This window comes from Gigantopelta aegis, chromosome 4 (assembly GCF_016097555.1).
Source record: "Gigantopelta aegis isolate Gae_Host chromosome 4, Gae_host_genome, whole genome shotgun sequence".
Classification (NCBI taxonomy): Eukaryota; Metazoa; Mollusca; class Gastropoda; order Neomphalida; family Peltospiridae; genus Gigantopelta; species Gigantopelta aegis.
In genome coordinates this window covers 108,924,999-108,941,768 of record NC_054702.1, presented here as the reverse complement: position 1 = coordinate 108,941,768, position 16,770 = coordinate 108,924,999, and the positions used below count along the sequence as shown (strand labels likewise).

The window sequence follows — 16,770 nt, the reverse complement described above, 5'->3', positions numbered from 1 at the left end:
AGCCTTTGATATACCAGTTGTGGTGCATTGGCTGGAATGAGAAATAGCCCAATGGACCCACTGACGGGGTTCGATCCTGGACTGACTGCACATCAGGCAAGCACTTTACCACTGAGCTACATCCAACCCCTAGGTGGTCATAAATATCACTAACTGAACAAATTGTGTGATATAGACTCTAACCATGGAACATCGTATCTAAATATTGTAAAGCAGGTAGACTGCAGGTGCTGTGTTCTCACAGTGGTATTCAGTGAGATGTACTGTCACCTGGCCGCGCGGTACCTCTCGTCAACAAGGTGTTGTGGTGGACACAACAAACTTCAAACACTGATTACATCACACACTGTAGACTCACGTGTCACAGCTGTAATAAATATCATGGATTCCATCTTAGTACTCGAAGCTTCTTCAAAACAAGAACAATGGGTAGACAGAAGTTTAGATGGCAACTTTAACTGTAAATCTTTCAATGGTAATTGTGCTCTATTTCATACAGCTTAAAGCTCATATGATAAATATATTGGAAAGAAAAGGAATGTTTGTTTACTGACACCTTAGCCCACTTTAAACCATAGTTTCTAACACAAAATTTTCTTATTTTGAAATTTGGCTTAGAGTGAGAAAAAGAAAGAAATGTTTTATTTGACGTTGCACTCAACACATTTTAATTATGGTTATATGACATCGAACTACAGAAATACTTAGTGAGAAAATCCACTACTACCACTCCATGAGCTACTCTTTTTAATCAGCAGCAAGGGATCTTTTTTAAGCACCATCCCATGAGTTGTGGATCACACTTCAGCTATATAAACCATCAGCCAAGTGCTTTACCACTGGGCTACGTCCCACCCCCAGAGTGAGACAGCAAACTCACTTCAGCTATATAAACCATCAGCCAAGTGCTTTACCACTGGGCTACGTCCCACCCCCAGAGTGAGACAGCAAACTCACTTCAGCTATATAAACCATCAGCCAAGTGCTTTACCACTGGGCTACGTCTCACCCCCAGAGAGAGACAGCAAACTCACTTCAGCTATATAAACCATCAGCCAAGTGCTTTACCACTGGGCTACGTCCCACCCCCAGAGTGAGACAGCAAACTCACTTCAGCTATATAAACCATCAGCCAAGTGCTTTACCACTGGGCTACGTCCCACCCCCAGAGAGAGACAGCAAACTCACTTCAGCTATATAAACCATCAGCCAAGTGCTTTACCACTGGGCTACGTCCCACCCCCAGAGAGAGACAGCAAACTCACTTCAGCTATATAAACCATCAGCCAAGTGCTTTACCACTGGGCTACGTCCCACCCCCAGAGTGAGACAGCAAACTCACTTCAGCTATATAAACCATCAGCCAAGTGCTTTACCACTGGGCTACGTCCCACCCCCAGAGAGAGACAGCAAACTCACTTCAGCTATATAAACTATTCCTATGTAAAACCAGCATTACGTCTGTTTGTGCACTTAGGGGCAGGATCAAGCTCAGTTGGTAGAGCACTCGCCTGAGGTGGTTTGGTCATAAAATTGAACCCCCATCTGTGAACCCATACCCAGCATTGTTTTTTCCCCCATCTCAACCAGTGCCCCATGACTGGTATATCAAAGGCAATGGTATGTGCTGTACTGTTTGTGTGAAAATGCATATAAAAATCCTTTGCTGTATATTGAAAAATACATTGGGTTTCTGTAAGACTGTAATATGTTAGATTTATCAAATGTTTAACTTCCAATTATGTAATAAATCAATGTGCTCTAGATGTAAAAAAAAAAAAACCCAATCTTTAACTTTTAACTTTTATACTTTATACTTTTTATGTAATTTTCGACAGGACACAATCCAGTGCATTCAGTTTTCTAGATAAGGGGCACTGTCTGGTATGGGAAAAATGGATTTGTTGAGTGGGATGAACCTTACAACCTATAACACAGCATATGAGTGCTCTACCACTGACCTAACTCACTATGTTTACAAGGATAATGCCTGCTGATGAACCAATTCCGCATCCTACTGCTCAGTATAATATAGAAAGTATTTTGCAGACATATTGTCAGTAAACACTTCCACACCACTGAAGGCTGCTGTTCTTGTACATCTATTTAGACACATCATGCAGTTTTAAATCCTCTAAAAAAAGCTTTGTGGTACATTAAACATACATTAATAGGTAATATTGCAGCAAATGGCTATAAATATGGACACTTATGGATTTTTGTACCTATGAATGTACAATGTTAATTGCCAGTTAGTAATTTTGACTGGTATACAGACTGCTACGATGTCAAATTACAAGGTCAAATGTTAAAAAGTTCAGCTTGACAGACATTGCACGAATGTCGAATCAGTTTCTTTTTTTCTTACAAATTGATCTATGTGTTAAATGAGCCAAAACAGCTGACATTGTAAGACGTCAAATCTGTTTCATTGTTTATTTCTTTTGCCAAGGATAAAAAATTACTTAATACTACATTACTTAAGTCCAAACTAATTTCAAGTTACTGAGGTGTATGCCATAGAAATAGGTAAATCATAGGGGACAGATAGCGTCTACATTGATATGAAATCAGGCATCATGTTTCACTATTGTATGGTCTGAAACACCAAGCCATCCATCGGTTGATGTGTGTGTGTGTGTGTGTGTGTATGTGTGTGTGTGTCGGGTATTCACGTGTTTGAAGATGTGAGATCACCATTGTCTGACAGGTACAACAATACGCAGGTTGTGAGGGAGAAATTTGCGGTCGACACAATCACAAATGTCTAAGGACCGTTATTCGTGGGCTCTGAAGCGTTGCCGGGTGGATCGAGATGCATGCTGATCTTTTCAGTTCATCCCTCTTACAAAATGAAAATCACCCAATTAAATATCTCTGCAGCAAGGAGACGGTAAGAAGAAAGTCTGCTCCAATAGACTTGAAAGGCCTCATGTAGTTCTAAAAGATAGTCAAACAGATAGCACAGTAATGAAGGTGGGATGGACTCAATACTGTGTGCTTAATGTTACCATCAGAATGATAATTTTAGTGTATGAGCTTTAGTCAAAGTGCATAAACAGTAAGTAATGTAATAGGTTTTTGAGGATACTAAAATTGCTACCATTCATTGCCAAGTTTATGTCCGGAGTAAAATAATTATGAGCTTTAATAGCAAGTGAGAAAAATAAAACTTGTTTATGTACTTTATGCCTCTGGGCATCCACTGGGGCATCCACTTGGCATCGACTGGGCTGAGATGGACTGTGTGCATCTTGGGTCCACTGGACTTGTCACAATTTGCATCCTATAAGATCAATTGCTTTTAAATTAAATGCTCTTTGCATTATAAGACACAGTCAAAATGTATACATGCACCCAGGTAGATCATCTGTTCTTTACATCTGGTCCCAGCCAGTGCACCACAACTGGTATATCAAATGCCTTGGTATGTGTTATCCTGTCTGTGGAATGCTTCTCGTCCCAGCCAGTGCACCACAACTGGTATATCAAATGCCTTAGTATCTGTTATCCTGTCTGTGGGATGCTTCTCGTCCCAGCCAGTGCACCACAACTGGTATATCAAATGCCTTGGTATGTGCTATCCTGTCTGTGGGATGCTTCTTGTCCCAGCCAGTGTACCACAACTGGTATATCAAATGCCTTGGTATGTGTTATCCTGTCTGTGGGATGCTTCTCGTCCCAGCCAGTGCACCACAACTGGTATATCAAATGCCTTGGTATGTGCTATCCTGTCTGTGGGATGCTTCTTGTCCCAGCCAGTGTACCACAACTGGTATATCAAATGCCTTGGTATGTGTTATCCTGTCTGTGGGATGCTCTCTAAGACTATATGTCAAAATTACCAAATGTTTAATAAATCAATGTGCTATGGTGGTGTCGTTAAACAAAACAAACTTTAACTGTTCTCTACTTCATGGTTTACATGTCTGTTCTCTACTGCATGGTTTACATGTCTGTTCTCTACTTCATGGTTTACATGTCTGTTCTCTACTGCATGGTTTGCATGTCTGTTCTCTACTTCATGGTTTACATGTCTGTTCTCTACTGCATGGTTTGCATGTCTGTTCTCTACTGCATGGTTTACATGTCTGTTCTCTACTGCATGGTTTGCATGTCTGTTCTCTACTGCATGGTTTACATGTCTGTTCTCTACTGCATGGTTTACATGTCTGTTCTCTACTGCATGGTTTACATGTCTGTTCTCTACTGCATGGTTTACATGTCTGTTCTCTACTGCATGGTTTACATGTCTGTTCTCTACTGCATGGTTTACATGTCTGTTCTCTACTTCATGGTTTACATGTCTGTTCTCTACTGCATGGTTTACATGTCTGTTCTCTACTTCATGGTTTACATGTCTGTTCTCTACTGCATGGTTTACATGTCTGTTCTCTACTGCATGGTTTACATGTCTCTTTGGGTTTACTGGACTAACTCAGATTGCTAGTTCTCTACTTCATGGTTTACATGTCTATTTGGGTTTAATGGGCTAACTCAGATTGCTTGTTCTCTGCTGCATGGTTTACATGTCTATTTTGGGTTTACTGGGCTAACTCAGATTGCTTGTTCTCTACTGCATGGTTTACATGTCTATTTGGGTTTACTGGGCTAACTCAGATTGTTTGTTCTCTACTGCATGGTTTACATGTTGTCTATTTGGGTTCACTGAGCTAACTCAGATTGTTTGTTCTCTACTGCATGGTTTACATGTCTCTTTGGGTTTACTTAGCTAACTAAGATTGCTTTTTCTCTACTGCATGGTTTACATGTCTCTTTAGGTTTACTGGGCTAACTCAGATTGCTAGTTCTCTACTTCATGGTTTACATGTCTGTTTGGGTTTACTGGGCTAACTCAGATTGCTTGTTCTCTGCTGCATGGTTTACATGTCTATTTGGGTTTACTGGGCTAACTCAGATTGTTTGTTCTCTACTGCATGGTTTACATGTCTATTTGGGTTTACTGAGCTAACTCAGATTGCTTGTTCTCTACTGCATGGTTTACATGTCTATTTGGGTTTACTGAGCTAACTCAGATTGTTTGTTCTCCACTGCATGGTTTACATGTCTATTTGGGTTTACTGGGCTAAGATTGCATGTTTTCTATTGCATGATATACATGTCTGTTGAATTAGCTAATTAAAGGTGACTCTTAAATTTATTGACATATTTTGGTCTGTTAAGCTAAAACATTTGAGAACAATAGTCAAAGTTGATATTTTAGCATAGGCTTTTGATGTTTTGAGTATCCACCTATCTATCCAGGGTTCAATTAAGGTGTTATAATTAGAAAGCCACTTAGTGCCACATGTTTGGCTGGGACTTCATTCATTGACTGACCATCCACCAGAGATGTAACAGGTCTTTCTCACACTATGCCAACTAAATATTCGGTCATTGGGGCAGTTATTAAACAAACTTTTCATTTTGTCCCCTCTTCCTTCCTGATGCTAATGTATGTACATACCAAAGCACTATTCACTATTTTCACAACTAGCACACCCATAAAATTTAAATTTAACTTTATGGTTTGTAATCCAGGGTTGTATACTATTAAAATTATGTTAGATTTTCTCCTACACTAAACATGAAACACAACACCCAGCGTGGTCTGTCATTATTTCACATATTATCTTCTCCTTTCCAGACTTGGACAGCAGTGTATTGTAACAACCAAGCTCAGTGGTGGTTTATTGATGAAATTAAATCTAGAATTTCAGTAAACAGCATGGGTGAAACCTCTGGGTGCTACAGGTATCAGGTGCCATTGTGTGGCTGCAGCCATTGTTCCGTGAACACCCACTTTGAAGACCTGATGTGATTGTAACATGCTACTGGACAATGCATCATGAAGACAAATATTTAGAAATCAGCACCGATATGTCCAACAAAAATATGTACTCTCTAGGAATAAAAGATCAACAAGTTTTCCCATGCTTATAGTTTCTTCAATTTGGATTAAAGTTCTCACTAAAAAACCTACAGTAAAACCCATCTATAATAAGAATTCTGGTTTCAATCTCTCACCTATCACAAACTCGTATGGCTTCTTTATTCAATATATGAAATTCAGGTGTGTGAGGTTTTTTTTTGGGGGGGGGGCGTGTTTTGTTTGTTTTGTCTTTAATAAAGTTATAAAGTTTAATTAAATTAATTAATTGGGTTTCTTTTAATATACTGATTTAGGACTTACAGATTGTCAGAAATAAAACTAAATGCAAAATCTTAACATAGAGTAAAATGCAAAAGATGATTGTTAAAAAAGTAATCTGCATTTTACCTACAGACTTGATCACATGGAAACAAAAACCAACCTAGGAACTAGACTAGTAACAGGGTAAGGGGGGGGGGGGCATGACTTAGTGGTACAGTATCTACCTAGACAACTGGTATATCAAAGGTATGTGCTCTTCTGACTAAGGACAGATTTATATAAAAGGAACCTTACTGGCAACAGGACTGGTGTTCTCTTATATTAACTTGGTTCTTAATGACCAGAACAGTGTAGTTTAAGTTTACTGTAAATAACCAAGACCATTTACAAAGTAGTCATTTACTGAGGTGGTTTTAATAACAGTGTGCAATTTTACCCTCAATTTTCTTTATAGACAGATGACTACAATGCAGATAATTTATGGTCATAATTATTTAAAAAGATATCCATGTGTGCTTGAATCTTAATCTAAATAACTCGTATCATTTATATCAATACTCACTATATAAAGGTGGTCTTTAAAAACAGGTTAATATTTGTGCAGTTATATTTTCAGTATCCTTTGTAGATAAAATTAATAATACACGTACGTTTTTCCAAATATACATCATATACAATGCCCTTTACAGACAGGTGGTTGCTATACAAGGTGCCCATTAATTACAGGTCTGACTGTATCATTTGTGAGCACCAATGACTCAACATCAAGAGTACAATCTTGATTAGAAATCTAAGCCTTTCCTGGTATGGGTACCTGCCACACACAACACGCTCTGGTGACTTCGATTGTATGAGCATTTGGCCAATGTTCAAACAAGTGAAATTTGATATGCATGGAAGCCGGTGGCCCACTTATTAAACTCTCATATCCCAGCTCATCATAGGGGAAGACTGGGCATAATACATGCGTGTTGCGAAAACCTTGATGCTACAATAAGCACTGCAGTGTGGTCGCAGGGCCACACTAAACCTGGGTTAATAGGCAGCAATTTGCACTGGTCCAGTGACTGCCAATTACAGGTTACACTCTGAGGCGATATATGAAAAGTGATATACCACGAACCAGTAACTATGTATTGGCAGGGAACCCCCAGGGCAGTAATTTAATGACAAATATTGCTAAATAATGTCATCTGGTTTTCTTACTTTTTTTTTCCTTCTTCTTCTTCTTGTTTTTTCAGATGACCTGTAACAAAGTCTCAGTGGACCAAGTCACCCAAATCAACTCACAGGTGACATATGAAAAGTGATATTCCATGGAAAAACTAGAATGGTTTGACATGACTACTGCACTGGGTTTTAATTTAATAACAAATATTGCTGAGTAAGGGGGTGGGATCTGACTCAGTCTGAGGTGCTTGTGTTGACCTTGAAGATTTGAATTCCCTCAGTGAACCCCTTCTCTGATTGGGGTTTTTTCATGTCCCAACCACTTCTCCATGAATGGTATTGATCAAAGACCATGGTATGTGTTGTCCTGTCTGTGGGAAAGTGCCTATAAAATATCTCTGGTTGCTAATGGAAAAACGTAGATAGTTTTCTCTGAAGACTGTGTGAAAATTATCTTTAATCCAATAGCTGATGATTTACAAATCTAGTGATGTCATTAAACAAAACACAATTTTAATATCTAAATGTCTTTGCAGGTTCCATATCATATATAGGGGTGGATATAACTGAATGGTTGAGCACTTGTCTGAGGTGTGACATGCAATAGGTTGTAGGATCGACTGCCACTGACAGACTGTGGGTGTTTTCTAAGGCATGCTATATACTGTCCTGTCTTTGAGAAAGTTCATCTAAAAGGTCGTTTGTTGCTCCTTTTTTTAAAGAGTAACCTAAGTTGCAGCATTATACACATGTATTTCCAATCTGTTCCAGCTGTTGAAATAAATCTCCCAAGTGTTGAAATAGTCATATATTAGACACTGAATAGCCAAGGGGTTAATCTCCCAAGTGTTGAAATAGTCATATATTAGACACTGAATAGCCATGGGGTTAATCTCCCAAGTGTTGAAATAGTCATATATTAGACACTGAATAGCCATGGGGTTAATCTCCCAAGTGTTGAAATAGTCATATATTAGACACTGAATAGCCATGGGGTTAATCTCCCAAGTGTTGAAATAGTCATATTTTGGACACTGGATTGTCATGGTTTAAATCTCCCAAGTGTTGTAATAGTCATATATTAGACACTGAATAGCCATGGGGTTAATCTCCCAAGTGTTGAAATAGTCATAGAGTAGACACTGAATAGCCATGGGGTTAATCTCCCAAGTGTTGAAATAGTCATATATTAGACACTGAATAGCCATGGAGTTAATCTCCTAAGTGTGAAATAGTCGTATAGTAGACATTGAATAGCCATGGGGTTAATCTCCCAAGTGTTGAAATAGTCATATATTAGACACTGAATAGCCATGGGGTTAATCTCCCAAGTGTGAAATAGTCGTATAGTAGACATTGAATAGCCATGGGGTTAATCTCCCAAGTGTTGAAATAGCCATATATTAGACACTGAATAGCCATGGGGTTAATCTCCCAAGTGTTGAAATAGTCATATATTAGACACTGAATAGCCATGGGGTTAATCTCCCAAGTGTGAAATAGTCGTATAGTAGACATTGAATAGCCATGGGGTTAATCTCCCAAGTGTTGTAATAGCCATATATTAGACACTGAATAGCCATGGGGTTATCTCCCAAGTGTTGAAATAGTCATATTTTGGACACTGGGATAAAATGTGCTAAGAGATTAAATATTGTTCCTTTTTTCTGTTTCACACACTGGGATATTTTTAAGGTCATGGTATGTGTTATTCTCTCTGTGATAAAATGATATAAAAGATGTCTTGCTGTTAATGAGTAGTTTTTATATCATTCTCTAAATCATGTGTCCCAATTGTTACATTTTAAGGGTGTACGTGTCATTAAAACAAACTATTCATTTCTTTTTCTCTTTTTATTTCCATTTCTCTTCATTTTTTTCTCTTTAAAAAAAAGTGAAGCAGTTAAATGTCACTACATGTGAAATTCTCATTAAAGTACTGTATGCAGTTTACACAGATCAAATGTGAAATTCTCACTAAAGTACTGTATGCAGTTTACACAGATCAAATGTGAAATTCTCATTAAAGTACTGTATGCAGTTTACACAGATCAAATGTGAAATTCTCATTAAAGTACTGTATGCAGTTTACACAGATCAAATGTGAAATTCTCATTAAAGTACTGTATGCAGTTTACACAGATCAAATGTGAAATTCTCATTAAAGTACTGTATGCAGTTTACACAGATCAAATGTGCTACTAAAGAAAGGCAAATCTTAAAAGGAAAGTGTCACAATTGAAAACTAAGTGTTGTGCCCAGGTATTGTGAAACAGTGATGTTAAACACTGGCAACATGCTATAAACACATTACAATAATCACACACAATTGAAATATGGCCATTAATCATACTCTGCATGTTGACATGCAGCCAAATGGGTGTGCTATTACAACGCTAATCTGCCAATCAAGATAAACGCAATCTGCCACACAGGACAAATAAGAGCAAGAAATGTTTTGTTTTTTCTCTCCATTCGTACAATTAAAAGTAAGCCGGATATGACTCAGTGATAGAGTTCTCGCATGAGGTGTGATGGGTCATAGGATCTAACCCACAAGGTGGACAAATCCATTATGGTATAGCAAAGATATGTGTTTCCTGTCTGTTGGAAAGTACATATAAAAGAGTCCTTGCTGCATATCAGTAAAATAGTAGCCTATGTGTTAGCAGCATGTTTCTTCTATCATTCAGGGTAGGGTGTACCACAGTGGTAGAACATTCACAGGGTATGCTGGGTCAGAGAATTGATTGCTATTAGTGTACCTGGGAATTTGTTTTCCATTCCAACCAGTACCCTATCACTGATATATCAAAATCTGTGATATGTGCTGTTCTGTCTGTGTGGATGTGCATAGTAAAGATCCATTCATATTATATGGTACAAGTAGCCTATGTAATGAAATCAGCTATCCTGTCATTTTCTAGACTATGTATCAAAATCATCATAGTTTACAATGTACTGAGGTGAAATCAAGAAACATTTCTTTTCTTTCTTTTTCTCTTTTTTTCCCCTAGACCAAATGTGGCAAATCACCCAAGTTTCAAATATGAAGGTTTCCTTACATTCCTTCTCCATTTGTTTCTTTAGAACAAGTTCTCAGTTACAATATATACCATACAGAAGCCATACTGTTTACTGTGCTGAGGTCTCATTAAACTATTTCTTTCTGTTCTTTCTCACTTTTTTATTCTCCAGACCAAATGTCACAATTACCATAAATTTACAGTTAGATACCAAACAGTCAAAGTTAAAAATGTGTTAAAGTATCAATAAACACTTTTTTCTTGTTCTTTTTTCTCAAGATCAAATATCATGATTACCATATATTTACAGTTTGACACCAAATAGACAAAAGTTTAAATGTACTAAGGTCTCATTAAACTAAAAAAACATCTTTTCTTTCTCTCTTGCTTTTTTCCCCTTTTTTTTTGTTTTGTCTAGACCAAATGTTACAATTACCATATACTGTATTTACAAATCAAATAGTTCAAATTGTGCTGAGGTGCTGCTATACACATTCCTATAACTTCCCATAATTAATATCAATATTAATCGCCTATTAACTTTCTCACACAAACCAGCATGGAAGACAATTTTCATTCCATAAATGTCACCAGCTCCTGTATTTCAGCAGCGCCGTGTGATGTGATATAACATGACACTGGGAAATCTCCACAATAGATCATGAGGAAGTCGGCACAGAAGATAATGTCAGTCCAGGGACACGGACACGTCCCACAGAAACCAACATGGATAATTTCACATCAATTGCTTTCAAATGACGCTGGTATTCAACGGAACCGTTATACAATCAGTTATGTTAAACAATTAGGTTAACTATTAAACTATTTTCAACCTATGCAGTTATGACAATTTCAAGTCTAAGACTGAAAGGTCAGAGTATATGGGGTTTTTTTTGTTTTTTTTTTATTAATACAGATCAGTATTGAAAATGGAACAGAATGTTTGTTTAATGAGCTAACCACTGGCAGCTAATCATTAGTCCACTGTCCTGGACAGACATCACAGATGATTGTGTATGCCCAGAAAGATATGCTTGCACATTAATTGGATATATATATATATATATATATAGTGAAACCTGTCTAAACCGGATTACGCTGGGCACCTAATATATATACAGTGAAACCTGTCTAAACCGGATTACGCTGGGCACCTAATATATATACAGAGTGAAACCTGTCTAAACCGGATTACGCTGGGCACCTAATATATATCTGGTTTACACAGAATCCCATGTTTAGAGGGTCATGTTTTATCATTTAGAAAAATTAGGGACTACGAAACTTGGCTGCTTTTGACTAGTTTGTTCAGGGTCCGGTTTAGACAGGTTTCACTGTAAATCAAGTCAAACATGAAAACAAAAAGGTTTAATGAACCCACAGCATCATGTTTAATGAACCCACAGCATCATGTTTAATGAACCCACAGCATCATGTTTAATGAACCCAAAGCATCATGTTTAATGAACCCACAGCATCATGTTCAATGAGTTGCTTTTAAATGTCTAACTCACTGGTAATTGCAAAAAAATCTCCATTATTAGAGAAGAAACCTGCTGCCACCACATTATCAATCATTTTCACAGACAGGACAATACATACCATGGCTTTTGATAAACTAGTCATAAAGTACAGGTAGACAAAGACATAACTCACAAATAGCTAAAAATAAACTAGGAAGTAATACAGATGAAACATAATGTCTTATCAAATTTGAATTAATAAAAATATCTTAGCAATCATATATATTGAAAATTATATTTACAATTTTATGATCAGTGTGTATTCTGGAGTTGCACTATAATGGAGTTTTCTGACAATGGCCAAATATTGATACGGTTAATACTGGCATGACTGCGCCAGGTGAAAGTGACAGTGTTACAATAAGTCACTACAACAATACGCTATTCTCAGGTATGACTGACGGAGTAAGTAAAAATCGGCCACAGCTCACCCGGTTTTGCGCTCTACACCTGTGATAGTTCAGCCTTTTTTCCATGTTTTATTTAGTTTCTATTGTCACCATTAAGGTAATGGGTACATGACGACTGATTTGTGTGTCACACACCGTGATCAATAAGCACACTTCATCAACCAACACAGACAACACTTCTTTTCTTATAATATAAAATACACACACAAAAATGGCTGTTGAAAAGAAGTGAAGACTGTTAGGGGTGGGAGGTGGGTGGGATACAGGGGAATGGGTAGAAACCAATATTCACAATATCCATCATATACAGAATAAAATTAAATAATTTTACATTATTTTTATACAAGATAAAAATTTCATAATTTTACATAAATTTTATACCAATTTTTTTTAAAAACATTTTTACATTATTTTGATACAAGAATAAAATACAATAATTTTACATTATTTTCATACAAGAATAAAATACAATAATTTTACATTATTTTCATACAAGAATAAAATTAATGAATTTCACATTATTTTTATACAAGAATAAAATTAAATAATTTCACATTATTTTCGTACAAGAATAAAATTAAATAATTTCACATTATTTTCATACAAGAATAAAATTAAATAATACTCTTCTGTTTCCATCCTTCTACTTGCAAAAAAACCAATTGGTTTAGCAAGGGATATTTTTATCAATATTTTTTTCTTTTATAAAGCAAATGCTGGAATTAACTTGCCCCTCCCCAATGGATGGTTTGTAGTTTATGAAACTGTTAACAAGTTTGAATGATTCTTGAAACATCCTCGAGACATATCAATATTTAAAATTTAAATAGCCACAAGCTTGGTGCCTACTCACCCCTTGAGATTATTACTGGAACAACCCTAACTTATTTTTTAAGCACAAACCCATTTCATATTTAACAATTGATTCAAACAGACAGTTTCATTCTTTTCAAATCCATCTGAGGTCATACAAGCAGGGACAAAATGTCAGATCTTTGTAGAAGATTTACCCCATGACAGGTATATAGCTAACAGCATATAAAAGTCAACTTGAATGGCGAAAAAAGAAAGAAACACATTTTACTTCTACACAGAAATTACAACAGAATGGATATGAAATATAAATGTTCAATAGAAAAGTCCTACATAATTTACTTAATTTCTTGGATCACTGGCAGTGAATAGAAATATTTCAGATAATTTCAGACATATATTTTATTCTGTAGAAGTCAATCTTGTGTTCTTTTTTCTATTGAAAACAGAATGCTATAGGGAGGGTTTCAGACTAACACCAGCTTTTGGCCAACAATACAGCTAGCAATATTATTAAATGGGTTTTGTTCAATATATATACTAAGTATCGGAAATGCACCTGCCCTATATAGAACATGTAAGTGACAGTTTTTGTGTGACATATATATCTCTCAGAGGGTATTATTAACAAATTAATATCTGTTGTGAAATAGGTGTGTGGTGTATGATATAAAACATACACCAGTTACCCTCTCTCCTCACAATAAGTCAATATTTCAATGAAAGAAACATTCTTTTTTATGTACTAATGCCATTTAATTATGACCAACTGCTATTAATTACAACCATGTTAATTTTTTAATGTTAATCTGTTAACTAAATATTCCTTGAAGGTTTGATTACCTCAGCTATTAACTACATATAATTTATACTTTATAACATTTGTTTCAGTATTAACTTCATCAGTGTTCAGAGTACAATGTATTTCAGTTGCAATATTACTCATTGCCAAACTACAAATGTGTTAAAGGCTCATCAAAACATTGCTCACCAAATATCACTTGTACACTGCTCACAAATGAGATTCACAAAAACATTGCTCACCAATAAGGCTCACCAACAACATGGTTTACTGGTAAGACTCAACAAAACATTGCTCACCAATAAGGCTCACCAACAACATGGTTTACTGGTAAGACTCAACAAAACATAGCTCACATGTAATAAGACTTGCCAAAAACATTGTTCTCACCAAAAACAATGCTCACCAGTAAGGTTCACCAAAAATATAGTGCACAGGTAAAGTTCACCAAAATTATTACTCACTAATGTCTCACCAAAAATACTGCTCACCAATGAGACTCACAAAAACATTTTGTTCACCAAGTACAGAACTTATGAAGTATACTAATGCAGTGCTGCAAAAACACAAAATGCACCAATAGTGATAACACTACACCAGGAACAAAACAAAGGAATGTGTATTTATTAAAACCTTGATCAATACATTATTAACCAACAGTTATTACAAATAGCCCGCATCTGTAGGTCCAGGCCTCGGTGGCGTCGTGGCAGGCCATCGGTCTACAGGCTGGTAGGTACTGGGTTCGGATCCCAGTCGAGGCATGGGATTTTTAATCCAGTTACCGACTCGAAACCCTGAGTGAGTGCTCCGCAAGGCTCAATGGGTAGGTGTAAAACCACTTGCACCGACCAGTGATCCATAACTGGTTCAACAAAGGCCATGGTTTGTGCTATCCTGCCTGTGGGAAGCGCAAATAAAAGATCCCTTGCTGCCTGTCGTAAAGAAGAGTAGCCTATGTGGCGACAGCGGGTTTCCTCTAAAAACAGTGTCAGAATGACCATATGTTTGACGTCCAATAGCCGATGATAAGATTAAAAATCAATGTGCTCTAGTGGCGTCGTTAAATAAAACAAACTTTACTTTTACTGTAGGTCCATTGGTCTAACTCTCATTCCAGCCAGTGCAGCACAACTGGTCTATCGAAGTCTATAATATGTACTATTCTGTCTATGGGATGATGTATACAAAAGATTCCTTGCTACTAAAGGAAATATATAGTGGGTTTCTTCTCTAAGACTTTATGTAAAAGTTACAAAATGTTCGACATCCAATAGCCCATGATTAATAAATCAGTGTGCTCTAGTGGTGTCATTAAACAAAATAAACTTTTAACTATTATGAGTTGCATGCCATTCTTTTTAAACTGGCAACCCTTGAGAGGACAGGAAGTCCTATAATAGTGATTAGAATGAGGAAAACCTAATTGACTAATGAAAACATATTGCATACTCCCCATGCTATGTATATACTCTATACCACATTGATTGCATTCCCCTAAACACAACATTGGTTTACCTTACATGTTGGTTAGGTCTTGTACTGAATTGAGGGACGGGATGTAGTCCAGTCGTAAAGCACTCGCCTGGTGTGTGGTCAGTCTGGAATCAATCCCTGTAGGTGGACCCATTGGGATTTCTCGTTCTAGCCAGTGCACTCTTATCCCAGGTGGCTACTTTATCAAAGGCCATGGTATGTGCTATCCTGTCTGTGGGATGGTGCATATAAAAGATCCTTTGCTATTAATGAACAAATGTAGCAGATTTCCTCTCTAAGACTGTCAAAATGACCAAGTCTGGTATCCAATAGCTGATGATTAATAAATCAATGTGTTCTAGTGGTGTCGTTAACCAAAACAAATTTTAACTGTACTGAATTGACTTAGCACGGTAAGAGCATAACAAGCATGGCTGGGTGCTCTTTAATAAAAAATATTTCATATACTGTGATTTTATTGTATACTCTGCAGCCAGTGTGAACACAATAAAGCTGCATGCGGACGGCAGACATCCATTTCTTGTGTGATGTCAGACCCAGTGGTGGGCCGCAATAAACCTGCAAAAACCTCTCCACAGCGCCAGGTCTTCTTTCTTAATGGCAGCCATCTTTTACAAACTGTTATTTTATTGTGAACTTCACAGAACAAACCCATAAACACATCCATAAAATATTTATCTGTGTCACTTTGTGAATTTTCACAGTTTGCTTGTTTGGGTTTCTCTTTTTCGAATAATGCAATATACCAATATATATTGCATGTCCTAGTTGACATTTTCAATAAAACAATAGCATTTTAGTTTATCTTTACTTCAGTTTCATGCTTATATCCAATTAAGGTTCAAGCATGTCCTGGGTACCCACCTTGCCACATGGCTGTTAAAACTCATTGTAGATGGGAGCTGCTTTGGCAATGCAAACCAAGTACAAAGCCTTATGTTGGATGGCTTAACCATTATACCGCCAAGACATAACGGTAACATTCACTTTCCTAGATTCTACTTGTAACTGAAATACAGTCCAACATGCAGCCACAAAAGGAGTATCAAAGAGTGGCCTTTCAAAACAGGTGGCTGCTTAACACAAGTTAGTTTTTACCTTATTAAGTAACTTGGAAGAAAGTTTGTTTTGTTTAACGACACCACTAGAGCACACTGACATATTAATCATAAGCTATTGGATATCAAACATTTGGTAATTTTGACATATCGTCTTAAGAGAGGAAACCTGCTACATTTTCCCATTAGTTGCAAGGGATCTTTTATATGCACCATCCCACAGACAGGATAGCATATACCACGGCCTTTGAGATACCAGTCATGATGCACTGGTTGGAACGAGAAATAGCCTAATGGGCCCATTGATGGGGATCGAT

The 16,770-nt window shown here is 37.0% G+C and overlaps 2 protein-coding genes across 2 annotated transcripts in view; one reads left to right on the top strand and one right to left on the bottom strand.

Moving 5' to 3' along the window:
• Positions 1 to 15,595, bottom strand: part of LOC121370166 (actin cytoskeleton-regulatory complex protein PAN1-like) — a 45,806-nt gene extending 30,211 nt beyond the window's left edge. The window contains exon 1 of the mRNA XM_041495279.1: positions 15,417 to 15,595. The gene's annotated coding sequence lies outside the window, so the exon portion shown is untranslated. The remainder of the gene's footprint in view (positions 1 to 15,416) is intronic.
• Positions 3,917 to 4,450, top strand: LOC121370164 (cytochrome c oxidase subunit 3-like). The gene has a single exon (XM_041495277.1). It carries the CDS (start codon positions 3,917 to 3,919, stop codon positions 4,448 to 4,450), a length of 534 nt encoding a protein of 177 aa, XP_041351211.1.
• Positions 15,596 to 16,770: the final 1,175 nt, after the last annotated feature.

Excerpts from the sequence above, each read along its gene's own strand:
- LOC121370164 (XM_041495277.1), top strand. The coding sequence starts at position 3,917 with ATGGTTTACATGTCTGTTCTCTACTGCATGGTTTACATGTCTGTTCTC.